This window comes from Dermacentor variabilis, chromosome 5 (genome assembly GCF_050947875.1).
Source record: "Dermacentor variabilis isolate Ectoservices chromosome 5, ASM5094787v1, whole genome shotgun sequence".
Taxonomy (NCBI): Eukaryota; Metazoa; Arthropoda; class Arachnida; order Ixodida; family Ixodidae; genus Dermacentor; species Dermacentor variabilis.
Window position 1 is genome coordinate 83,800,874 of NC_134572.1, and position 26,352 is coordinate 83,827,225.

The 26,352-nt window shown below is 43.0% G+C and overlaps 1 protein-coding gene across 1 annotated transcript in view; it reads left to right on the forward strand.

Annotated features, from left to right (window-relative positions):
• Positions 1 to 21,554, forward strand: part of LOC142582904 (beta-mannosidase-like) — a 44,174-nt gene extending 22,620 nt beyond the window's left edge. The window contains exons 12-17 of the mRNA XM_075693020.1: positions 3,579 to 3,761; positions 4,925 to 5,019; positions 7,844 to 7,988; positions 11,725 to 11,948; positions 15,730 to 15,918; positions 20,786 to 21,554. Of these exons, the coding sequence (XP_075549135.1) occupies positions 3,579 to 3,761; positions 4,925 to 5,019; positions 7,844 to 7,988; positions 11,725 to 11,948; positions 15,730 to 15,918; positions 20,786 to 21,046 (1,097 nt within the window). The 3' untranslated portion in view covers positions 21,047 to 21,554. The remainder of the gene's footprint in view (positions 1 to 3,578; positions 3,762 to 4,924; positions 5,020 to 7,843; positions 7,989 to 11,724; positions 11,949 to 15,729; positions 15,919 to 20,785) is intronic.
• The last annotated feature ends 4,798 nt before the right edge of the window (positions 21,555 to 26,352 follow it).

Genomic DNA, 26,352 nt, shown 5'->3' on the forward strand with positions numbered 1-26,352 from the left:
CACCGAAATTTTCAGTGACAGAACTTGCATGCAAGAGTGGTGTGGCTATACTTTATATCTTAGTACCTACCAGCATATTTGACCGTAGGGCGAGCTCGCTAAACGAGATTTTGCATTCATTTGATGGACTACTGGTCCATACAGAGTGTTTTTTATTAGACTACACATATTTTTTATAAAGATACAATGAGCGCAGCGAAGGTGGCGTTCTTGCAGAAGAGTTCCTATAGGCGAGGCGTACATGCATATTTTTGCCGCTAGTAACATGAGCTTCAGGATGCTAATTATCAAAAATTGATTAACTTTTTTTTTATTGGTGCCTTCGTGGCAGTTGCGTAAATGGTAAATTCGGCTGCAGTGCCATTTTCCTGCACAGCCATCCTTTAAAAATCTTGAAAATCACGCCTAGTGTGAGATATTCATCATCAAATTCGTAAGCTCAGTGGAGGCAATATTGAGACTGAGCGCGTCCCACTGTGCGTCAGACGGCAACGCCCCATAAAAAAAGAAAGTCTGGGGTGAAGTTTGAATGATAGCATGCCGTAGCAAATCCTGACCCGGTACGCAGTCGCACGTGCTTACCCCGCAAAGCGTGACGTAATCAGTGGCTGACGCGACTGGCCGAGACGTTCGGCTTCAAACTTTCCCGTGCTTGTCGTCACGGGGCTTTTCAGCTTGACACGATAGCGGAGCCGCGCTTTCTGCGTTTCCGCGCTGCTCGGTTTCGATATCGCCTGGATTTACAGTTGAAATTCGATGATAAATATTTCTCAAGTTTGGTGCGACTTTTCAAGATTTTTAAACAGTCAGGGTTCATTGTAATGTGTCTGCCTTCACATACACCATTTAAGCAGCTGCTCCTAATGCACTAGCAAAACATGTAATAAATTTGGTTAATTAGTGTATTGAAGCTTCCCTTTTTAGAGGGAGAGTGTGCCCGTGTCGTCTAGGAACTCGCCTGCAAAAACGCATGTTCGCTGCACCTACAGCCGTTTTATAAGAAAAAAAAAACTGTCTTTTCTAAATGAAAAGCCCTGTATACGTTGCTTGATGTTCGTAGTACATACCGTGATCATTTTTTAATTTTTACATAATGTCCTATTTGCCCGGTGCATACTTCAGCTCTGGATTTCAGTGCACTTCAGCCGATCTTGCGCAGGCATAAAATCATTTGTGTGCGATGTGACTGAGACAAATCCTTCAGTACCTATTACTTTGCGTTCTTCTGCTTCTTCTTCTTCTTCTTCTTCTGCTCCTTCTTCTTCTTCTTCTTCTTCTTCTTCTTCTTCTTCTTCTTCTTCTTCTTATTATTATTATTATTATTATTATTATTATAGAAAGCGAGTTCCAGTAAACAGCCTGTTTTCGATTCATCTAAGCAACCTCTCACAGCGGTGGCTGATACTTTTGACAGGCACTGTGTAAGAGCGTTCCAAAGAGCTAGCTGTCTCTCTGTATCCACATACACTCTATCGTTAGCGCAATCCATATCTGCGTCAGCTTTTTTTTCGAGAATTTCCAATTTCTGTCCTAACAAGCCTCCTGGATATGATGGAATATCATTACACATCATCCGAACGAATTTCAATGTTCTGTCAGGTATTATCTTTCATATACAGACAGGTTTACTGGATGGTGACGAAATTCCGCAATGCCTAAAAACTGCGGTTATTTTACCGCTACACAAGTCAGGGAAAAAACATAACATCGAAAACTATTGGCGAATTTCTATGTTGCCGGTTAATGTTCAAGTCTTCCCTTCTTTTCTTAACGAATTTTCCATCCTGACTTATCGCCAGTTTGGCTTTGTTTATCGGCATGGTACTGTTGCTTGAGGAATTTTCGGATGAAGTGTTCTCGGCATTCAATCAGAATCTTTTCACGTGAGCTCTCTTCTTACATGTAGCGAAAGCGTTTAACACTCCGAACCATCAAATCTTGTTAAGGAAGCTATTTTTGGGGAGTTAGTGGGCATTTTTTTTACAGCATTCTCGAAGATTACTTGAGCAACTGATTTAAAGTGGTCGCCACCGATGATCAGGGCGTTTTCAGTTCTAAGTTGTCGCTGAATGCTGATGTTCCTAAGGGGGCAATTTTATCTCCACTGTTGTTTAACATCTTCGTTAATGACTTTCCTTTGGAAATTTTCCCATGTTTGCTCTTCCGGTATGCTGACGACCCTGTGTTACTGGCAAAAAACCTTTCTTACAAAATATTGATTGAAATGTTGCAAAATGACGTGTACAACGCAATGCTTATTTCACTAACAATGGAATGGTTGTCAATTCCCCCCCCCCCCCGAATAATAAAGCACACACAACTTTTGTTTTTGCTCTCCACTCAAGGCTACTGTAATTAACATGCCTCTGTACTTACATAAGTCGAACTGTGTTTCCTGTAACTGAGCGCCTATTCTATACGTGGATTTTGTTAAATTTATTAGAATATATTTCGATAGTAACTTCGCAACATCACTTATCCCTTATTTGTTCAAAACTTTGATCAATCGCTTGGCTGTGTAATATCAAAATTTTTGCGCCCTTGTCTGTAAAAAAATGATTGTACATTGGGTTTCACTGTGTTGAGGCACGGCGTTAGTCTTCGGCATCTGTTCGGATTGTTGGAGATCCGGGCAGAAAGGATAATAAAAAAAATATTCTTAAAAATGTTGCCTACAATTTCCCAATAGTAACAGCTGCAAATATCTTCCGTGAACTTGGTATACCAGATTTTCAATACTTGCTCATCGAAATAGTTGCCGTCAAACATTATTGTAATTCCGAAATAAAAAAACAGAATTACCGCCACAAGGAAACTTCGAAAGAGTAAAGAGCAAAGCGCAATAGACCAGGACAGAAGAAGGACACAGACGACAGGATCGGCGGTTCTTCTGTCCTGGTCTATTGCTGCTTGCTGTTTACTCATTAAAGCATGAAGCAATTAGCCCAAGCAAGAGTTTTACTAGAACTTCCAAAACAGGTCAATTATGTGGTTCCTCGTTCAGCCACAAGGTACGGTGCGGCTAGAGGCTGTTCATATGTCCCGGACACTTTTAACAAGTTACCGAATTAAATTTTAACGCGACTTCGAAAAGCACGCTGGAAGAATTATTGAAGGAGCTATGGTGAAATTAGTTAACTTACAGAACATTTTGGCTTCGTAATATTTAGTACTTCAATTTCTTGTGTATTAAGTTGTATTAAGTCGAATAACTAAATGTTCACTTGTCTTTCGTTTCCATTTCTTATCATTTTTTTTCTTTGTTCGCCATGTCTCATCAATGTCTGTATTTCATTCACCATATGTGTCATGTTCATAGACATCCTCCTATACGCCAACTGAGGCTTATTCCGGCCTGTTCGTGTTGCTCTGCATTTCTGGAGGGCAAAATACATTATTATTATTATTATTATTATTATTATTATTATTATTATTATTATTATTATTATTATTATTATTATTATTATTGATAATAACTTCGACACTACGATGAGATTAATAATAGAGCTCATTGGCCAGCGCCATTAAAATCCGGCAGCATTCATATCACTCACGTATCCCTCAATATTTCATTGCAGTTCACCACTTCAACTATCACGACGATGGTTGGGTCCACCAGAACTACCCGTTAGCTCGCTTCGTCTCAGCGTACGGCTTGACGTCTTACCCTTCGCGGGAGTTGATGGAAAAGTTCACCGACTCTCAAGACGCGATTGCGCCAGAGTCAAAATTTCTGAAGCACCGCGATCGCAGAACTGGAGGTGAGAATGCTTTGCGCGTAATTTTTTTATTGTTTACTACGTAACATTGTTCACCTTCGAAGGATGCACATCTTTGCGTGGAGTCGTCATTCATTCTGTTTGCGTAAAGAGCGTATTAAATGAATGAAACTTCGTACAACGGTAAAACAAGGAATATTGCTGGAGCCAACGTTTCGACAAGACTTGTCTTCGTCAGGGGTTGCTGCTACTTGAAGTCTTCAGCTTTATGTTAAATTCTTTCTTGTTTTGGCAACTTGGTACAATGCAGTCGAATCGAGCCGTAGATGTGGACTACCTCGAAGAAACGACGTCTAAGAAAACTTCGAGAAGGCAAAACAAGATAACCGTACCAGTAGTTTCCTACATTTGAATTCGTCGACCGAACAATAAAAAAAAATTCTGCCGGCCCACTACGTCCCAAAGGGAAGCCAAGAGTCCTTTGTTATTAAAAGATGAAGTGTACTGTTAATAAATGACTGTTGAAGCCCGTGCGATACTACAAGGAGAGAGAAAGGGATAAACTATTTCTGAAAATATGCACAACGGAAATACCTTGTACTTGTTCATGAACATAGGTATTTATCCTGTTCGAATGTTAGTCAGATTACATAACCAAACATTTTACGCGCTAACTTGAAGTCAGATGCAAGCAGTAACATATAATAAAGATCGAATCACCTTGCCGCAGTTATACTTTTTTCTCGCAAACAGACTTACTTTGTGCAGGGTGATTGTCTCACCCCTGACGACGTTCACGAAGTGCATCTAAAATTACGTATATTGTCATGAATCAAGTGCCATGGGCCCAGTCCTGGATGAAAAATCAAGAAAACAACTCACCACGTGATTTTATAGCTTAAGCGATGCAATGAGATAAACAAGAAGTGCATTTTGCTAGAACATTCTTGTGGAATGAACAATTTGCCTATACCTCTATAGCGATCCTGCTGCGTGCACCTGCACAGACGCCATTCGATCAAAATTGAGCTCTTGTGGTTCCTGTATTGCCCGTCGTCAACAATATTCTAATTGTAGAATGTATATTGCCACTAAGCTTTTTTTAAGTCTGAGCAGGTTGAAGTACGAACATTGCTTTCCAAGGGGCCCGTATGTGCATCTTTCTTTCTTTCTTTCTTTCTTTCTTTCGTTCTTTCTTTTTGTAGGAGGAGAAGAGGCTTCACGTCACTTCCACAAACACTTCCGTTTCCAGATGCAATCTGGGGCAAAGGGCTACGATATGACCTCATATATAACCCAGGTGAGCAGATCTTGAGCAAATGAAGTACTTCCACCCTAGGCCACAATTTCTCATTCACAATTCGAAAACCATAAACGCACGCCGCCTACGACTTCTGCGGTTTATGTCCAGTTCTCCGAAGGCTTCTCATCCGCTCTCTCCCCCACTTCTACTTTCATTGTTATTGTATAAACTATGTATTTTACTTATACATAGTTTCAACCCAGTATATCGAATATTTCTTTGCCGGGACGCTTCCTTGGATCTTCAGAATTGTTCAGGGAAGCAAATAATTAAAATTGCATTGATGATTGATTAATGGTTTTTAATGACGCAAGGGTCAGTTCTGGCCAAAGAGCACGGATAATTAAAGCTTGTGATAAGTCCACATGACGCACCTAGTTGCAACCACACCTCCAACTCCGCTCACGCTTCACACTTATTGGCCTCCTACATTGTTCATAATTGTCCAGCTCCTTGCAAATCTGTAGGTGTAAGTAGTTGCAATAGTATAGGCATGGAGCTGCAGATGCTGCACTTTCTGCGAGATTCTGCTTCTTTAACAGTTGTAATCACACTAGAGGCTTTCCTGCAGAATAGACTTTGCGAGGTGTCTATATGTCAATTTCAACATAAGTTTACATAGCGTAATATTAAAGAAGTCATATGCAATAGAATTTATTAAGAAAGTAGGAATGTTACGACATAAAGAAAACGAATTTATTTATTGTTTTATTTAGACAATACTGCGGTCTTTAAAGACCAAGCAGGTGAGGACAAACATTATTTGCAATTTAGCGTCCAATAATGAGAAAATATTCAATAGGTGACCAATTCTGAATAGAAGAAACAATAAAAAAATAAAATAATTTCTGAATAAAAAATATAAATAAATAAAATAAATAAAATTCTGAATAGAAGAAACAAAGAAAAAATAAAAGAACACTGGTTCACTATTAAAACATGACTGATGGTTAGCAAACAAAACATCACGAATCCTGTACTTGTTACATCATTCGGGGAGCAAATGCTAGGCTACTGAACACATCACAGACCCTGAGACGGGTTCAGGAATTGAAGTTATGCCCCCCGAAACAACGCCCACATCAAATTACTGAGTGGCGATGTATAGCGCGCTCTTTGGCGATCTTCACAGGGCTTGCTCTCTTGCGGGTCACCAAAGGCAAAGAGAATAAGCCATGATAACAATTTTATGTACTGGCGTCTTGTCAGCTTAAAAAAGAAGAGGGTGGTAGGGGGAGGAGTGGGGACGATGTAAAGCAATACAACAAAAGGCAGCAACAAAAAAAGAAGGACGAACGTTCGCATTTGATCAGAGCTCAGGTATACTTAACAACAATACAAAATTACACTACAGCACTTCAAATCAACTTCACAACAATGCGAAACTGGAGTAGCTGTAAGAGAGGAAACAATGATTGTACAGGCGGGTGTCTTTGCTGTTTTATTTATGTGGCGTAAAGACGCTGTTTATTGCGTCATGCTGCACGCTGCTAGGCGAAAGAAAGTTGATAGCATTAACAAGCCTTGAACAACTGGAATCGCCTCACTACGTACCGTCCCCTACTTATTGCATCATTCGGGGAGCACATGCTAGGCTACTGAACACATGCCAGACCCTGAGACAGGTTCAGAACTTGAAGTTATGCCACCCCAAAAAACGCCGACATCAAATAACTGAGTGGCAATGTATAGCGCGTTCTTTGGCGATATTTTATTTGTTTATTTTTATTCTTAGTTTTTGCCTACTACAACCACGATCTGATTATGGGGCACGCCGTGGAGAGGGCTCCGGATTATTTAAGACCATCTGGGTTTCTTTAGCACACCCGATGCATGGTACACAGGCCGTTCTTGCGTTTCACCCCCATTGAAATGCGGTCGCCACGGCTGGGATTTGATCCCGCGAAATCGTGTTTAGCAGCATAACCCTAAAGTCACTAAGCAGCCACGACGGGTATGTTGACCATCTTCTAACCAAGACGGTATTTACAATGTTCTAACGAAGCGTTTGAATGTTATGCACGTCTTTTTCTTTTATTTTTAACTCAGAACCTTCTCTCTCAGTTGGTTTTCTCAAATTTGCAATACTTTCGATAACTAGAAGTTACCATCTGAACACTATGCTGTGTTATGGTTGAACATATAGTGCTTAAATAAAGTGCTTTTTATTCACACCATCGAAGGCTCAAATTTTCTGCCTAGAAGTGTCAGCGCCTTACCACTTCATGGCTTTATAGCTGCCATCGATTGTCCTTAGTGTCATGTACAGTTTTCTCATGTTTCTTTAAGAAGTACATGACTTTGTACGTGACTCCTGCTAAATTCTCATGTCGGGCAGCTGCAAATGATGCACGACCCGACACTTAGGCGAGATTACGTTTTCGAACGGTTGTAGTCCCAGTTACAGCTTCTCTGCAAAAGGGCGAATTTGCAAGGCACGACCGACACCACGTGAACCGTTGTCAACAACTGGGGTCCTACAGAAACGGGAGTACGTGTGTGTGGTGGACCCAAGTTGGCGTCGAAGATGTTCATTGAGGAGCGACACATACCCACCGACACACCTAGTGGCACATAACCAGCAGTACAGACCCAGTAACCCAAGCTGGTCTAAAAGGGAAACGGTTAGATCCGGACATAGACCGATATATAGATAGATCCTGCAAAGTGCGTGAAGTATCCTATGAATACTAATCACATTTAAAAGGTTGAAATCGGTGTGCGTGTTGTTCGTACTGACTTCTGCTGATCATAACTCGAGAAGTCTCTACTATTTCTCCTTACGGCTCTGAGAATTGTTCTGCTGGCGGACGCATTGCAGCTGGAGCAAGCCGAGTCTGTGCGCGTAGCCACCGAGTACTTTCGCCGGAACAGGGCCCACATGGAAAACAACTACGGACACACTATGGGCGCCATGTATTGGCACCTGAACGACATGTGGCCCGGTCCCAGCTGGTCCTCTATTGGTGAGTTGCGTGATTACGGAGGACCGAAGTGTCCGCCTGAGTGCTCTTGATGCGGTTGAAACGCAGGCACTTCATCTGGTGACATGAGAACCCGGCATATCGATCTTACTGTTGCTGTGTTTCTTGGTTTAGATCACATTACGAAAGGATGAACTCGACATGTCGTATATAACTGAAAGCGAGGAAGCGGCAGATTGTGGAGGACTTCGATGAGCAGGAAAGTCGGGAGGTCGATAGTTCTGCAATTCGACACCGTTTGGTTTGTTTAGGATTGAGAATGAAAAAAAAAGAACCTATTCTGCTCTGTGAAGATTGATTGGCACCGAAAGCTGATGACAGTTAAAGCTCTCAAACGAAAAGCAAAATGCTTTCACTGCCATTCCATCTTCACAGAGGGGAATGGTTGTCATTTTTTGCGTTGCAAGTCTGTCGTTTTTGTTCAGCATTACCGAAACGCTCTTCGTGGGTGGTCGTTTCTCGCCGGCGGCGTTTACGTTCTCGTTGATGTTCTCTCCTTCGCTCCTCGTGCGCATGTTGTTCTTCGGGTGTACGAACTATAAGTGTCCGCCCCTTTGATAACGCAGCTGTCTTTAGCGCCGATACCTCTCCTGTCTATATACTGTGATAACCTTGACGTCACGCTATTGTTCCCGGCGAGAGTTCAAACCTGTTCCGCATTTTGACATCTGCTCCGCCACACTGAACCAATATGGGTTTGTTAGAAATTGCTAAGTCCATTTCTGTTGCTGGACGCCAAAAACATAAGGAAGTTTAGTCATATACAGCTTTCGCTATAAGATGTCTGCCGATTACGATACTCCCTAATGTGAAATTCGAGCGCAGCTGTAAACATGTTTTCAATTCGCGATATACTGAGACAAAGAACTTGAGACCGAAATCAGAGCACCGACTGGCAGTGGGCCAGTGCCCTCAGCGCCTTCGCAGAGGGAGGGGCAGTTTGGGAACGCCGGCACGATGAGTAGCGTGGGAGCCAGCTGTGGAAGACGGACGACAAACGCGCGAGCAGTGGGACGAGCGCGTTCGCGCGGCTACGTCGAGGGACAGCGACGCCCAACCCAGGAGCGGGTGCCCGAGAGCTGCGCTTTGGAAAGATATGACTGAACAGAAATACGGGTTGAAGGGGGAGGCGCCATAAAAATTACGGAGCGCGGCGTAATACCAATTCATATCAAATGCATACAGGAAGCTGGCGCTAATGAAAGAGTCGTCGGATTTTATGCTAACACTTTATTATTCAAGTACTCACACTGATCATCGAACCTGCGGATTATTTCTTCATTAGGGGATCGTCTGTGTCTAAGGCGTCACAATATCTATGTGCTGAAGGTGTATCCGGTTTAATACTGCCAGGTTCTAGTGACGGTGAAGGACGAAACGCTCCTAGACGTGTAAGTTAAGAATTTAACTCTTTATTGCACGGGCTTGTGCCCAGAACTGCAACCAATTACACCAATCGCGAGCACAGTCGGTCGTGGATTTTGGACTCGGAGCAAGTCGGTTTGGTCTGGTATCAGTGTACATTCCACAGCAATCGTTCATTCGAGAAATGCAGTACCTATTCAATAATGTATGCAACACTATTCGTGTCACGCGTGCATTCTGATTAGACCAGTCTAATAAACTATACTTTAGGCGACCAATTAAAGAAATTTTGGTTACAGTAGGCGCGTTTGCGTCGAACGATAACTAGGCAACAGGGAAATAAGGTGAAAAATAACCATCGGCAAAAGAATAAAACATAGCACGAGTGACCAAATTGTGTTTGCACTGACAAGCATCATGTTTGTAAAAAAATAATAAGAAAAGCTTATGACCTAACTAGCACGCAAGGTACATGGACCGAATAAAATATAGACACTTTCACGTCAATCCACTTCGATTCGTGGCCGCAGTAATCTGTGGCTTAGCTCTACTTTTCTTCTATTTTTTTTTCGTTTTTTTCTGTGCTGTAATGAAAAGGGGTGAGAAGGCTCGGGATCAATAGAATTGCATGTGTCTGCCAGAATCAGCAAACGTCACTGTAGGCAGTGGCAGGCAGCTTTCTGTATGGTATCATGGCCTAGGGTATGTCTGTAGTGTACAGCGCACTCTAGTGTCTAGTGTATAGAATGCCTAGTGTATAGCGCACTCTGTTCTTCTTTTCTTTTTCCCTATCTGTCTTAGTATACAATGAAGGGCTGTAAATCTACTCGTAGAAAGCATAGCCGATGTTTTTTCGGCATCGCGTCGCAAGTCGACAGCTCGTCTATTTTACTATGCGCCATTACTGTGGTGCAATTACGGCTCAAATGAGTTCTACGCAGTTACTAAATGACAAAAAAATGTTTTTTTAAAGCTTTGTTGGCGCTGAAGAAGCCAATTTCAAGCAGTGCAGACAAGCCAACTTTCTTCGGCATAATATTTTTTATTTAATGTGTGTTAAATGAACGCATTGTTCGGAATATATCTTTGGCATTTATTTAATGCGCCGATACTACCAAGCATTAAAAGAAATTGGTACTTTGGTAATGTTTTCTTTTTCGAAAATAATTCGAGAGGTAAAGAAACAGTGGGCGAGTCTTTATCACCAATCGGGACGCTGTAAGCACGGCCGTGGTGTGCGTAGCACGTAGCCCTTCAAACCCATCGTGCTACATATGCTACAGACACTGACTCACGTCAAGCCGCGCCAATCCTCGTTGAATGTACCTGGCAATGTTGACACGTGCAGATTGTTTTTCTTTTTTCCGGTGACCGCTTTTCACCGGCTGGCGCTGTTACAATGTTAGCGCTTGGCGCAAGACTCGCCTACATGTATCGAAACTTTCTCCAATGTCGCGCATTCTCTAGCGAAAAAAAAAATCTTGTCTCTAATCAGATTGCATGCATGACGCGAATAGCACTCTGAATTCTGGAACTTATGCGAGCACGACCAGTTACACGCGCAAACGCACGATTAGTCACGTACAAATAGCCGACCCGTTGAACCCGTGGATCAGATTTGGCCCAGTAAAGTTTCGCTCAACAAGTTCGCCAATAAAGAGTTAACATTGTAACTCGTCGTTGTGCTGCTCTCGATTTTCACCGTCGCTTCAGCGTGACATCTCGGGGACGTGCGTTGCGCACTGACAAGCTAAAACCTCTTAATGGAGCATTTAAATTATCCTTCAGGGCGCACTTGCAAAATATAAACGAAGAAAGCACAGTGGGCGTCAGAAGTCAGGCTCCTAATCCGTATGCCGTTTTTATGAGGTATTTTCTTTCTTAATCAAGACTACTAGGTAAACTAAACATGGTTTGGCCGTAAAGATTGCAAGCAGTTTATGGTGAGTGTATTACTCTTTGTTTTGTTTTTTTCTGCGTTATGTCATTGTTAATTAACACGCATTAGTCGATTTTTCCATTTCGCAAGTGCGTTTTTCTGCGCTACTCGCATGACCAACCAATACGGCCCCGGTCATCGTTCAAGTGAAGACTAAGTGCTGACTTCACATGCTGGGGTTCGTCCTTTGCGCACGCTTGTACACGCTGTTTGCACAAATGATTGAGCCGCTATAGGATAAGCAAATTTCCTCGCAGGAAAGCTAGGTTTACAGTGATTGAGAAGTGTTTAAACTGAGAGAAACGAGATAACGGAAAGGGAATCACGACATTGGCTGCACTACCCCTGTAAAGGAACTTAGTCAGAGGCGTTTCTAATTTCATACTTTTAAAGTATTGAAATTCTTTTTTTCAGAATACGGTGGCCGTTGGAAGATGCTGCACTACTTCGCGCGAAAGTTTTTCAGTCCCGTGCTAGTGTCGGGTTTCCTCGAGTGGAAGTACCTGACGGCCACGCTTAAAGTCTGGATCGTCAACGACCTGCGCCGCAATCTCGGACCGGTAACGCTCTCCATCAAGCAGTACGCTTGGACGCAGTTCGAACCTGTCAAGGAGGACATTGTCGAAATCGAGGACGTGGTAAGTACGCGTGACCAGAAAAAAAAATGAAACAAAGCTACGATTGTGAGACCGGAGAAATGCGGTCTTCGGCGCGCCAAACAGTGGACACTGCGCGCACTGGCAAAATTATCTAACTAGAATAGAATGGGGAGGCATGACAGACCATACACTTCATTAGCATCGAAAGTTTTCTGTTGAATGTGACAGAGACAGTATAATCGAAATCAGGGATGAGATACTGTACCAATTGTATTTCAATGCTTCTCCTTATTACGCTTTGTCAGGGTCCCGAGCAGCGCCTCACCCACATTATCAGCGCGACCAGCTGGTCGTGAACGGCGGCTGATAAGAAAGGAATAGAATGTAGCTGCGGAAATGAGCGGATTATACCAAACCAGGGCTTGTCTTCACAAAAAGCTTTTACGCTAGAATTGTTCGTAAGAGCAAATGCCAGTCAATGCTGATGATGTGAAATTAACGGAGGCGGCCGGCCAGTCGTCAAAAGCACTTACGAACGAATAACGTTGTGAATACGAGCCCAGATCAGCGTCTCGCGAGTGAAGTTGGTTCTGTGTCTTGCGTGTATGCACTTCAGTCAGGAATTATGACTGAGTGACTTCAACGCCTTCTAATTTATATTTATATTTATACTTCCAAATTATATTCTTCTGGTGATATGGCACAAACTTTGTAGAAAAAACAGACTACCAGTAGCATGAATGTTCAAATCACTTCAAGATAGTCGTCAGGAAAAAAAGATGTTTAGGGGTATTGGACTCTCTTATATATGATCCAATTACGAAGAGAATGGAAAATTTTGTTATAAGTGAATGCCTTGTTAAATTCAGTACGGGTCCTTATGATGCAACAAAACTGATCAACAGCAGTGATACAGAGCAGGTCAAACTTCGGCAATCTTGGTAGTGCACCTCTTCAAATACCAGCGTTTTGTATTACTCTCCCTACTAAGGTAACAGCACTGTATGTTTAGGATTTTTTTCTTGACGCCACTAGTCGGAACATTCAAAAAGTTGCGTCTACTTATTGGGAGACACCGTATCTAAACGGAGTATTTGAATATTTAGATAGCCACGAGATAAAGCTGCGTCTTATAGTTGCACTGCATGGAGGACTACCCGCTGTATTCTCAAAGGACACTCGACTCGGACGCTCTTCCTCCACTCCATGATGATGATTATGATAATTTATTGGCCACTCATTCGAAATGGGGCGGCGACAAATAGTCACCTAGCCTGCTGGAGCTAATCGAGTAATCTACAGGTATTTATCAGTCTAGCATTTGTCTGCCTCGTTCTTTTTTTATCTTTTCCTTTAAATCTCCATATCTAAATTAATTTCGTTACTTTTTTTTCCACCAACAGTCTAACAGTCTCTTGCTTATCTCGATGGCTTACTGCTTAATACTTCCAGTCGCTTTAAATCCCATCGCTTCTGGAAGGTGGACGTTTCCTATGGGTCTCGTAAGGTGAATAACTTCGCATTTCCTTTGGACGTGCTGAGTTGTCTCCGGATTCTACTGCTGCCTACGCATGCCTCAGTTTGTCGCGAATATTTGCTCCGGTATATTTTGGTCCTGAGGCAATCAGCTCGGGTCTCAAATAGCAAGGCACTGCCCTTTGTGTTATCGTACAGATTTTCCCTTGTAATTTCTTTCTGCCAATTCTTGTAAATCTCTATGGTGTTCTTGGTTTCCGTACTTTGCATCCAATCTATTGTCTCTCCCACTTTCTTTTTGATGACAACTGGTTGCATATTTACGCTTTCAATTAACCTGTACCTTAATGCCAACTTTCTGTACCTCTTCCTCCATTCTCGTCCACGCTTGAGGTACAGATATTTGTGCACATTGCTGCCCATTTATTTTATTCCATCTTCCTGAGTCTTCAAAACTAATTTTGTTATGAGCTTCTCTGACTTCAAAAGGAGCCCAACACCTTTCTCCCTGTTCTGCCTCATTGGTAATATTATCGTGGCCCTCCAAAGCAAACCGGCCTACTGACCTTTGGTTAACTTCCAAACCTGGCACGATGCCTGATTTCATGCACAGAATGACATTTGGGAACGTTAGTGCCGGCATCAGTATCCCTTTCGAGGTGGCTCGCACCACATTGTAGCCCCAGTGTGCCCTATCTTCCATTCATGCTGCATTCCACTTCCCTTTCATGTTTAGGTTATCTTGAAGGATATTGAGTCGTGCCTTTCCTACATTTATGTATTCACCCTGGTATTCCTATTATTACTAGCTTTTGAGTTGAGACCATGCCGTTGCTCGTTTCTTCGTTAAAGATATTAAGTTCGTATCTCTCCGTGCTAAACTTAAGGCCTGGATTTATGGCTGCATTGCGACACATATTTGAAGGTTTCTGTAAACTATTTGCATTGCCCGCTAGTAGTACTATGTCCTCCGCATACAGCAGCCAGGAACCTTCTGTTGCACCCTTTGCCTATTACGAAAGTAAGATAAGCCAAAACCTAATTTACTGTTTTCTCGTCGTCTTTCTATGCCCTTAAAATAAAGCGTGAAAAATAATGTGAATAATTTAGGCAATCGTCGAATTTCCACAATTTCATTGCATTTCCCGCATTCCCACAAAATTTGCCTTCGGTTGTCTCTATATATTGGTGCAGGTAGGACATCTCATTATTTTAAATATTTTATCAACACAATACCATTGTTTCGTTTCTATATATTTCCCTCAACAGCTCCACGAAATCATCCTCTGTGCCCTAGTGCTTGAGAATATCTCATAGCAATTCCCTGTCTACGTTGATCCTAATAAATCAATCAATGAAATCCATTTTATTTTCCTGGAGGCTGGATGGTCATTTTGGCCTAAAAGCTTCATAACTAGCTTGACGTGTACCAAAAGACCCTTACAAGACAAAAGCAACCAGTGCGCGTACAATTCACGACAGTATAATATAGCAATAACTAAAACCAAGTTAATGGTGGAATACATGAAAACGTGAAGAACGAATAAGACATTTTAGCATAGTTGTCCTTCAGAGAGAGCGTGACAACGCAAAAAGAAGTTGCAAATAGTTGTAACACCGGTGAAAACACAGAATAATAGAATTAGGTTCAATATTATATACAGTGTGACAAAAGCAGGAAAGAAGAATAAACCATAATTAAATTGAAATTGGCTGCTTAAAAAAATTAAGCGTGTTTTACAATGAACGTACAACAAGAAGAGCGGAACGCATCAGATATCAACAAAATATGACACTAACTGCTTTATAGTGCACTGGTCGACCTCTCTGCGTTTACTGAGAGCAAAGGGGGAGGCCGTGTCTCAGCGGCTGGTAGTTGTAACATGTTCGAATGTCTGGATTTATCCATGTCTCAAAGAGATTATCGTAATTGCATATAGGTGGCGCCGTTATAGAGCGGCTGTATGCGTTATAAAATTTCCAACGTATGGAGAGAAAAATTTAATAGTATGTGATAAATGAAACAGATAAATATTCAGTTCGAATATAATAATAATAATAATAATAATAATAATAATAATAATAATAATAATAATAATAATAATAATAATAATAATAATAATAATAATAATAATAATAATAATAATAATAATAATATTATTATTATTATTATTATTATTATTATTATTATTATTATTATTATTATTATTATTATTATTATTATTATTATTATTATTATTATTATTATTATTATTATTATTTCTAAATATTAGGCTCACTTAATGTCGCTGTGTCACTGCGAGTGTACCGCGGACCGTGCAGTAATGGCGGGGTTTATTCGCAGGCGAGCGGGTCGGCGACGCAAGTGTTCGAGAGCAAGCTCAAGCCGATGATCAACGAGAGCGTATGCGACGACGAGCGCTGCTTCCTGTGGTGCACGCTTCGGGACAGCAAAGGTGGCCTGCTGGCTCCCGAGTCGTTCGTCTGGCCCTCCACGCCTTACCTGTCCAAGCACCGGAAACCGGCGGTCTCGGTGAGGTTTCTTTTTTCGCACAGGAAAAACTGCACAGCTTGGCGGAGTGTGTTGGCATTAACGAAGTTAATTAAAGGTATATACGTGGTCGACCGCTGATACGTATAGGCTTTCTGGCTCCAGTTGGCTTGCTCGTCATCTCTTCTATAGCGGCGGACTTTGATGTCCGCCAACATATCGTAACTTATCTGAGATTGTATGACAGTATGAACCCAATGGCAAAAGATCCTCGGGTAGGTGGCCTTGCCAGAGAACATGCCGCCCACGACCTTCGAGCAGTGGCCTCGATCAAAAGGTGTACACCAGCGCGGGAAGTCAGTTGTGGGCTATTCTTGCGAATGCGCACGGATCACACAGGTCCTATTCAAACGTGCAAATAACTGCAAAAAAGTGCAAATAAAGAGTTTAAATAAGGTTTAAATAAGTAACGTAAATAAGAGGCGTCACTCAGTCCTCGCTTTAGCATAAGACACCAGGAAACTCGTAGCGGATGTAATAATGCTTTCTTTCACGGTGTCAGTTTTAACACTGCACAACTGTCAGCTCTAGAAACAATATGAGACGGTTGTCGAACGGCGCTATTATCGGCGTGCCTTTCCAGTGCTACTTCCACCTTTAGTCCACCCTACCCTTTCACTATTTGTATTGAATATTGGCTCGACTGGCTTGTTTCTACAAAGTGCAACCAAAGAGACGTGTGTTGTAAAGGAACTAGACAGAGCTAAACTATGGAAGAACACCAAGCACAACAGTAGGCGCGAAACCATCGCCTAATTGTGAGCGAAGGGCCAACCTCAGTGCAATCCCTGCAACATTCAGTGAACGTATTTCATTTACTAATGTTCCTTCACAAGAACTAAGCACAAGTAACAGCATTTATTAACACTTTATGCATGTGTTTTTAGCTTTCAACGTGAGGCCGCCATATAAGAATGGTATTGCTGTTAAACAGAAACGTTAAGCTAGCAGACGTTGCCTGATATAGCATCGCCAGCCCTCCCAGATACATCGAGATGGCAGCCGTTTTGAATTGTTTCTTTCAAACATTGATTCACATGGCGCTAGGTCAACAACTGCGCACTACTGACGAGCGTGCATGCGTGCGGACGATATATTATATAGGACGGATCCATTCGACAGGCGAGTTCGGATTTGTCTGCTTCTCTGCCTAAAGCTGTGTACCCATTGTGCCGCAGCCATGCTTGTCAATCTTAAGAGGCAGTGTTTCGCTCCCTTACGCCTCAGGCCACTAAATATCAGCGCCTTATCGATAGGCTGGCTTGGTTGGTTGATTGAAAGTGACTTTATTAGACCAAATAACCAATACTTAACGAGATAGGCATGTTATGCCACTTCACGCGATCGACTGCAGCGGTGATAGAAACTCTACCGACACTGCATAGCGTAGTCAGCTTCTTCATAGCCGCGGGAGGTTTGTGTGCGTAACTGCAGGCGACTTCTGACGATGTTTCTTGTGGCTGTCCACTTCCCACGCTAGACTTTTTGATAACTTAGGCATTCAGCATAAAACCGGCCTCCACAAAGCCTCACGGAACCCGCCCTCTGAGCCTCCACGTTGCAGAACTGTTACCGATTAATCAACAAACGATCAATCGCAATTGGCCGGCTCATCTATTCTCTGGCTTGGACAGCGCTGTATTTTTAACTGTGCAGTTAGCTGTCCCGTGCGGTAGACGATCCGAGTTAAGTAATAAGTAACATTCTAGAATTTATTCAGCCTCCCTATACTGGACGGTTGGGGAAAACATTCTTGCACATTCATTCGGTATATATAGCTGAATGTCTTTCTTGCTGCGCTTAGTTGTAAAGAATGCCCTTCGCGTACATGCCGTTTTTCGCAAACTTTGAAACGAAGAAAAGATTACGCTACACGTTGGCTCTGGGTAGAATGCCCTGTTTGAACAGGAACCACCTGGGGGGCCCCACAGAAAGAAAAAGGACTGGGAAATTTTTACGCAGTTTTACCTGTCAATAAATGGCCCACTAATGTGTCGAACATGACAGGAACGCAATGTAAGTACCACATCGGAACGAAGCGACTTAATAGAAAGAGTGAGACAATTTTTGCGAAATAGATAAGAATTCGTTACTGCTCGACCTAAGTCGAGTAGTTAAAGATATAGGGAAACTTTGCTAATTAGCTAATATTAAGCCAAGATTTTTCCTGCATTTCCACAACTGCAAGTAATACAGCTGGTGTGACAAAATTCCGGTACCTGCTGCAGGGGTTTGTCAATAAGCCTATTTTCACTTAAAGAAATCAGCCGGTATATAGGCTATCCATATGTACCACGTTACATGTTTTCTTAAAATCTTCTGGAGGGATGTGGAGGGGAATGTATCTATAAAGCTATGACCAGTTCGCAGATTAGGGGAATATGTGAGGAGAGTTCGGAGGCTTCTATCGGCGGATCACTACGGCTCTATATTTTCTTCTTTCTTTTTTCTGCTATCAAATCAGACGGGTTATTTCAGGCAAAGGTCTCCTAGGAGACTGTGTTTGTAAACAAGGAAATGGGCTGTAATAGTGAAGGAGCTTTGCGATGGTCGATCACTGAAAGAGCAAAACAAAGTTGTTATCAAACAAACAAATTGAAGGTTCTGGCGACACTCCTACAGAATCTTCATTAAAAATAAACCCGACGAAATTGGATCACTCACGGTTTCACTGGATAGTCTTGTATAAGTAATAAAGGAAATGAGAACTACATATTGACGCAGACAATGAAGATAAGAAAAGTAGGAATAGAAAAAGTACAAAATAAAAAAAAATAAACACTAGCTGCGTTCTCAACGGTTAATCAGCGGACTGTGCATGAGCGGCGAACATGATCCCTTTGATGAACAATTAGCAGTACCAATAACATTCTACTTTTTTGTTGCTATTTTCTTCGTTAACCAATAAGGAAGTCAGCACAGTACATCAGCGAGAAATCCAATAGTACAGATAGGCAAGAGATTAAACATCGACAAAAGTACTCTAGTATTTTCGCCATTGTACGACGGAGAAAAAGAAATCACTCGACGAAGTCTCTCTGTTACCCATTCGTGCTCTGGCGCACGTGACTCCTTGTTTATCTATTGATTATCAGCCATAAACAAACGACGCACCACCATAAAGTCCAAAATAGTTATGTACAGAAATAACCAGTTAACAAGCGGCGCAATATTTTGCATTCGCAACCACCCGCTCAAGTCACCATCACTCTCGCTTTGTAAGTCTAGCCCTCTAGGCAATCTTCAAAAAGAATGGAGCCGCGATCATCGGGAATCTGCTTCCCGAAATCTCCTTTTGTTAGGAGGAATGTGCTCACTCTGGGGCCACAATATGTTTTCTTAACACTGTCGCGAGAGAACGAAATCCATTGCCAGCTTGGAGGGAAAGCCTTGAAACGAAGAGGTTAAGTGAGTAAACTTCCTCTTTCAGTCTCAATGACTGCGCGTTTCTTCAACGACGAGAACTTCCGCGCATCTATTGCTTTGTTTTTTTACGCGCAAGCGTACATGCCCCGCCTGCGAAATCGGCGAGATTAAGTGGGACACTATGGTCGAAGACGTACCGGGTTCGTCTGGCGATCGAGAGGCCAAGCACCGAGCGAGAAGCACGTCGGAGTAGCAACGCAAGCGGCGGCAGACCGAGTGCGAGTCGGTCGACACCGTAGTTGTCGGCAAGCGCCGGACGTGAGCTGAACAAGACCCGCAAAAGGCGCGGGCTGGGCATACCTAGGAGACTCCCGAATAGCGTGCCAGGAGGCTTGCGACAAATGCGAGTGCGTCAGGCAAGACGGCATAGCTTAGAAAATTCCGGAACAGCACCCACACGCTTGCGCGTAGCCCGCGTTGACGAAGTGAAGAGTCATTATAATTTGTTTTTTTTTGTGTTTTTCTTTAAAAAGGCGTCCCTTTGGGAATTCAAGAGCGAGATTACACGCGTTTATTCCATCAGCAGTGGGCAGCACGTGGCATTTTTTTTTTTTCAGTTGTGGGTGCAAGCAAAGTGCACGATTTCGCAAGCCTGTCTATGCTGCGTGCCCCGGAGTAACCGTCATCACCGATTCCGTGATTAGAAGAAAAGTGAGGGGATCCGAGCGGATCGAGTTTTCGTTAGTTACAAAAATAGGCAAAAAAAAAATGAAGCCAGAAAGTGCATGGGGGGACTTCGATTGATATATAGAAATAACACGGGAAAGTTGAATGAAAGTGCAGGACAAGTTAATTTACCGCATGTTGGAGCTGAACTCACATACTTTTCCGAACGCATTTACACTAGCCGGTCTCTACCGAATTAGTTAACGTGGCGGTCATTCTCCCTTCCAATATCTCGGGAATTTGTGTATACGTACACAAGAGTAGTCCTGGGAACGTTAGTCTGTGCCACTCACACCGATGGAAGAGGATGTTTTGTCGCATAGGGAGCATGTTTTTATTTTGCGACGAGTCTGCTCGTCTTGACTGTACCCGCTGTACAATGACCCGTTCCGACCCTCAACCGTTAATATCAGTAGCCCTACATGTGTTAATCTTGCTATTTCTGTCGCATCCAAACACACACACACACACACACACACACACACACACACACACACACACACACACACACACACACACGCACACGCACACGCACACACACACACACACACACACACACACACACACACACACACACATACACACACACACACACACACACATATATATATATATATATATATATATATATATATATATATATATATATATATATATATATACATGTACATGTATGGCATAGCTTGATCTTGCGGTCGTAGCTAGTTGGAATATAGGCCACCTTCGCGTAAGTAAATATTTTTCCCGATTTGCGCAGATCGTATCCATCTCGCCTCCCAGACTGGGCATTATGCGTACTCAGAAGGTGTTCAAGGTGCACCTGAGAGCGAAGAGGATTGCCTTGTACGTTTGGCTGGAAGTGCCCGGCGTTCAGGGTCACTTCATGAAGAACGGCTTCATCATGAAGGACCGCAACATGGTTGTAGATTTCAGAACAACCGATAACGTGAGCGCCGGAAGACTTCAGGAGATCATGAACGTAACCTCCCTCACGGACTATACAAGACTGTCCCGCTGAACGGAGGCTCTGCAAATTACCACGGAATGAGGGAGGTTGCTACGCTGTGTGTGTGTTTCGTGCGCGTCGAGGACTCTCGGACACCACTGCGTTCCAAGCAGCCAGGGAAAAGCTCAGCGCGACATTTTGTGAACACACTGTAGCAAACTGCACTAACCTAACAGTGTGGACTACACGCTTCAAGACTGCTTGATGAAGAGAGTTTGCCTTTGTTGTTTATTGTTACTTTTGTTGTTAGTTTTACATTTCTAGTTTCTCATTTTTAGCCGTTTGACTGAGTTTTGACAATGTGAGTGGATGGATTTTTTTTTAGGGAAAAGAACATTGGGAAGCTTGTTTGTTTATTTTTTTTCTGCTTGCCTCATTGTGTAGGAGTGAAACGCTTTTTTTTCTTGCTACATGCTGCTGTTCGTGCACGTTTTGTTCGTCGTTTATCGTGCTGCTGTGTTTTTCGTTTGCATTAAACTCCTTCTTGCTTGTGCACACAAAACGTTTGCATTTTCCAGCTCGCACGCATAGTATTAAGTTATTAATGCGGGTACATCTTTTCTTTCTTTCTTTCCGCTTGCCTGACTGTGAAGGAGTGAAGACATTTTTTTTTATTTTCATACTTTCGAAACATTCGTGGGGTACATGCGAGTACATACAATACTTCAATATAAGTATATCTGTTCAAACAAAGCGGCTGCTCTATAGGCAACTAGCGTCGAGTGTAGTCAAGCATAATATTAATCTTCATTAACTGCCCTATGCAAGTCACCATCGCGTGACTCAGTGGTGATGGCGTTTGTAGGTTAGTTTAGATTAGGTTATATGGCTGTGGAGCACTAGGCCGTAGAGTGGTTTCGTGGCTGCGGTGGCCACATTTCGACGAGGGTGAAATGCAATAATGCTCGTGTCCTTGGATATAAGAGCGCGCTAAGGAAGCCCAGGTGGTCAAAATCATGCCAGCGCCCTCCACTACGACGTCCCTCATAAAACGCCGTGCACTTTCCGGACGTCAAACGACATAAGTGTAAGGTTCAATTGAACTTTCTTTGGCAAAAATTTCCGTCTATCCAGCTTTCCAAGAGCCAGTTAAAATATTTCCGCTCTGGTTCATGAAGCACCCGGTAAGACAGAAGCTAGTGGAGAGGATTAACGAGGTTTCATAAGTGGTTTAAGGCTTAGCTGGAATTTGCTGAAGGACGTATTTGCTGCCCATGATTTTGTCAAAGTTTCTTCCTTTTAGTGCGTGTGATTCTAGCGGCAAAAAACTTTTTCGTTATCGTGGAAACGTAGCCGAAATATTCCTCATCCAGCCGTAGGAAGTGAACCATATCGTATGCCTCGCTCAATGCCGATATCTGCACAATTCGGCATGTGTTACATCTATGCTTAAACAAAACATATAATACATGAGTTGTTTATGAATTCAAGCAGTGTTTTGTGGTATCTGTTGTCACGCATCTAGCCATCATAGCTGACTGTGCACTGTTGGAGTGGCCAGCTTGCAGTAGGAGACTGGAGCGTTCCACTTGGAAGTCTGGGCAAGTCCATACTACCACGACATTAGAGAAGCCGTCAATCTTCCGTGGTCCTACGCAGTCTTGGCTTCATCACCATCATCATCAGCCTATCTTTATATCCACTGCAGGATGAAGGCATCTCCCAGTTATTTACAATCACCCCTGTCTTGCGCTAGCTGATTCCAATTTGCGCCTGCAAATTTCCCAATGTCATGACTCCACCTAGTTGTCGGCCATCGACGCTTCCCTTCCCTTGACGCCCATTCTGTAACTCTAATGGCTCAGTGGTCATTTACCCTACGCATTACATGGCCTGCCCAGCCCCATTTTTTCTCCTTAATGTCAACTAGAATATGGGCTATCCGCGTTTGCTCAGTGATCCACACCACTCTCTTCCTGTCTCTTAACGTTACGCCTAACATTTTCTATTCCATCGCTCTTTGTGTGGTCGTTAACTCGTTCTCGAGCTCCCTTGTTAGAGAAACCTCTATGTTTCTGCCCCATATGTTAGCTATGGGGCATAACCCCGGTTTATGATACGGCAACTGGCATTGCGGGCAAGTACACGCGGGTATTCTTACCTGTACGTAGGCTTCAGACGCGTGTCTTCCTGTGAGGGAGTCACAATCATGCGTACGCTGTGACGTATCGGTAGCACTGCAGTAGTGGACCACGACGTATTCTAGTAAGAACGCACTAAGTGGCTATTTTATTTGGGCTCACATACTTTGAAAACTAGACCTACAACACGAAAAACAGACAACTGAGGCAAACTATTGCGCCATATAAATCAGGAATCCTACTAAGGGACTAGAAAATTAATTGTCGCTTAAATTAATCCACGTCATTTAATGTTCACGCAGAGAATGAGGCAGTTTGCGTTATTTCCCGCAGGAAAGATTAGTTGTAAAGTTCTAACTACACTAAGTTGTCGACAAAAAAGTAGTCGGAAACAACTCTCGATATCTTCGCTAACACTAGAACAGTGCCAAGGGAAATATTACGAAATTGGGAGTCGGTACAACTCGCCACGTAATAGTGTTGTAGGCTGAGAATACTGAACTGACGGCAAGATGGAAAAGCAACATTTTGGCTAAGGCACGAAGAATTGCAGCATACCAGAAGCGCTGCCTGTAATTCATTTTGTTCTGGAGCTAATCGCTTGTCCTTACGTAATTCGAGAGCGTTTCGATCATTATAGCTTTCTCAAGTGCTTCGGCAGTGACATTTTCTCGTGTGATGTACTGAACAACCATGATTGGATTCTTCAGCAGAAATCCGTTGTCGGAAAAGCGTCCACTCAGGTGGCGAGCCGTTAGCCAAACGAAGAGCGCGACGCTGCTTGCGCGTAGAGTGACGTCGAAAGTGCAGAAGCCAGGTTCCCGGGAAACCGCTGTGGGTCCTACGACTGAGGTTACCTGCAACGCAGTTATGCTGTTGGCAGCACGGTCTCACCGCAATATGTATGAGTAACCCCCGTATAGAGAAATGCAACTTAAGTCAAAGACCGTGCTTGACTTGATTTAGATGACGCATGGCGTTAAATTGCCCAAAGACGATCACTGCGTTTATTTCGACGCGTTCACGATAGGCGTCACTTAGATCAAGTCAAGCATGGGCTTCAACTTAAGTTGCATTTCTGAATACGGGGGTAAGACTATCAAATTGATGAGTAAAAGTGTCCGTTATTGAAAGATCTGGCGTTGCCTTTCGCTATATCTACGATGCCGAGGAAGACGACGAATAAAGAAAATTGTGCCGATCTAACGCGCACGTTGAAATCCATGTGAAGCGAAAATTTACTCAAGCGGAGCCCTGACACCAAGATGACATGGAGAATAAAAAAAATCCTGGCGATGACAGTTTTGTTGCAGACCTTTGAGAAGAAAAGAACAGAACCAATTATGGCTTTATTCCATATTGTACGGTTACCGTTGCATGCGCTGTCAGAAAGTGCCATTAAAGATCTCGTGCAAAACACGAATGCAACCTAGGTGCGCTCTTCACATAACTTCAGCGGTCTCCACACTCGCACTTCTACCGCAGCGCTGCAGTAGAGTCTCGTTAAACGGAACCCCACGAGAGCGCAGAAGTGTGCTCCGATTAATAGGAGTTTCGTTTACCCGAACGTTTCTCCGACGTGGATCATTGTTTGTGATACATCTTCTTAACACTGTTGTAATAGTAAATTAAATGAATTTGAGGATTTTACATGCCAAAATCGCAATCCGATTACGAGGCACACGGCAGTGGGTGGCTTCGGACTAACTTTAACCCACCTGGAGTTTTCTTTCTTTCTTTTTTTTAAGGAGCACACAATGCATGGTACACGAGCGTTTCTTTTTTTAATTTCGCACTCATCGTTATACAGTCGCCGCGGCCGGGATCAAACCAGCGACCTCGACCTCAGCAGCACAACCCATCGCCACTGCGCTACCCCAGCGTGTTACTGTTAGACATTTTAGGCATAAATGAGTAAACGTAGCAGCTAGTTTGTCTCGTGGTTTGGGCGCCGTCGACGGCTACTGGATGGACTAGAGTTTGCTAGTTGCATTTAGGAGGAGACCCCGTCAATTTATCGAAACAAACTACTTAGCTCGTACTGCTCCAGTCGGTTGCCGAATAGCGCACGGCCGAGCGTAGGGAATGAACATTATCGAATAGAATGCTGTAATGCGCCCGAAACTTCGGTTGTGCTTATTCTTGGTCGTTCAATGGGCGAGTGGCGGTGCCGCGGAGATGCATGATACGCATTAAATATGTATAAATTATTTTGTCTGCTTCAGCCTTCGCCATCGCTTTTAAGGGTTTTCGAATAGAGGACAGCTGTTATATATATATATATATATATATATATATATATATATATATATATATATATATATATTTCTGATCCTGCCTCTTTCTGAAAAAAAAATTTCTTTAGAGCTTGTTTCTGCGGTTCTAATTACATAACGTTGCGAATATTTTGGTTTGATTAACTAAAGTTTTCTTTTGTTTTACAAAAATAAAGAAGCAACCAACTTACAAAATGTAGTTCCCTTCAAGTGGCAATGCCGCTTTAGCGATTTTTGTTTACCGAGATTGTACTTATTACGCTTACGAGAAGCACGGTGGCAGCGGTAGCAGCATTCTAGGCTGCCATAATAAAGAAGCACATGCATGTGGGACACACGCGTGTGAAAGCAAAGCGGTAAAGAATGCATCTTCAGTAACGTGTTATCGGCACGTGGTTAGCTGGAACAATTTATCACTCAGGCTCTAGCAGCGAAATACCGTGTATTACACGATCCGGATAATTCCCACGAGGGCACTAAGCAACTACAGTTTCACTTTAATTTCATTATTCGTGCAATGTTAATAATACTCTTAACCACCATGGTCCCGTTTTACGTCCGCTTGCAGGACAAAGGCCTTGCCCCGCGATCATCCATTACACCTGTCACGCGTCGGCTGATTCCATCTTATGCCTGCAAACTTCCTAGCCACATCGCACAACCTAATTAATCCTCTGCTGTAGCGGAGTGCATTTCCCTTCCTTTTACCCATTCTGGTACATAAATAGCTCGCTGGTTATCGGCTCTTAGCTCTACATTACCTGCCAAACCCTACTGCTTTCTGTCAATCTCAACCAGACAATCATGTGCACCTGTGTGCTCTGTAGTCCATACGCCGCTTTCTCGTTTCTTGGCATGATGCCTGTCATATCTCGTTTCATAGCTCCTTAAGCCGACCTTAGCTTCTCCTGAAGGTTTTTCGTTGCCCCCGAACTTTCCGTCCCATAAGCTTGTACTAGTA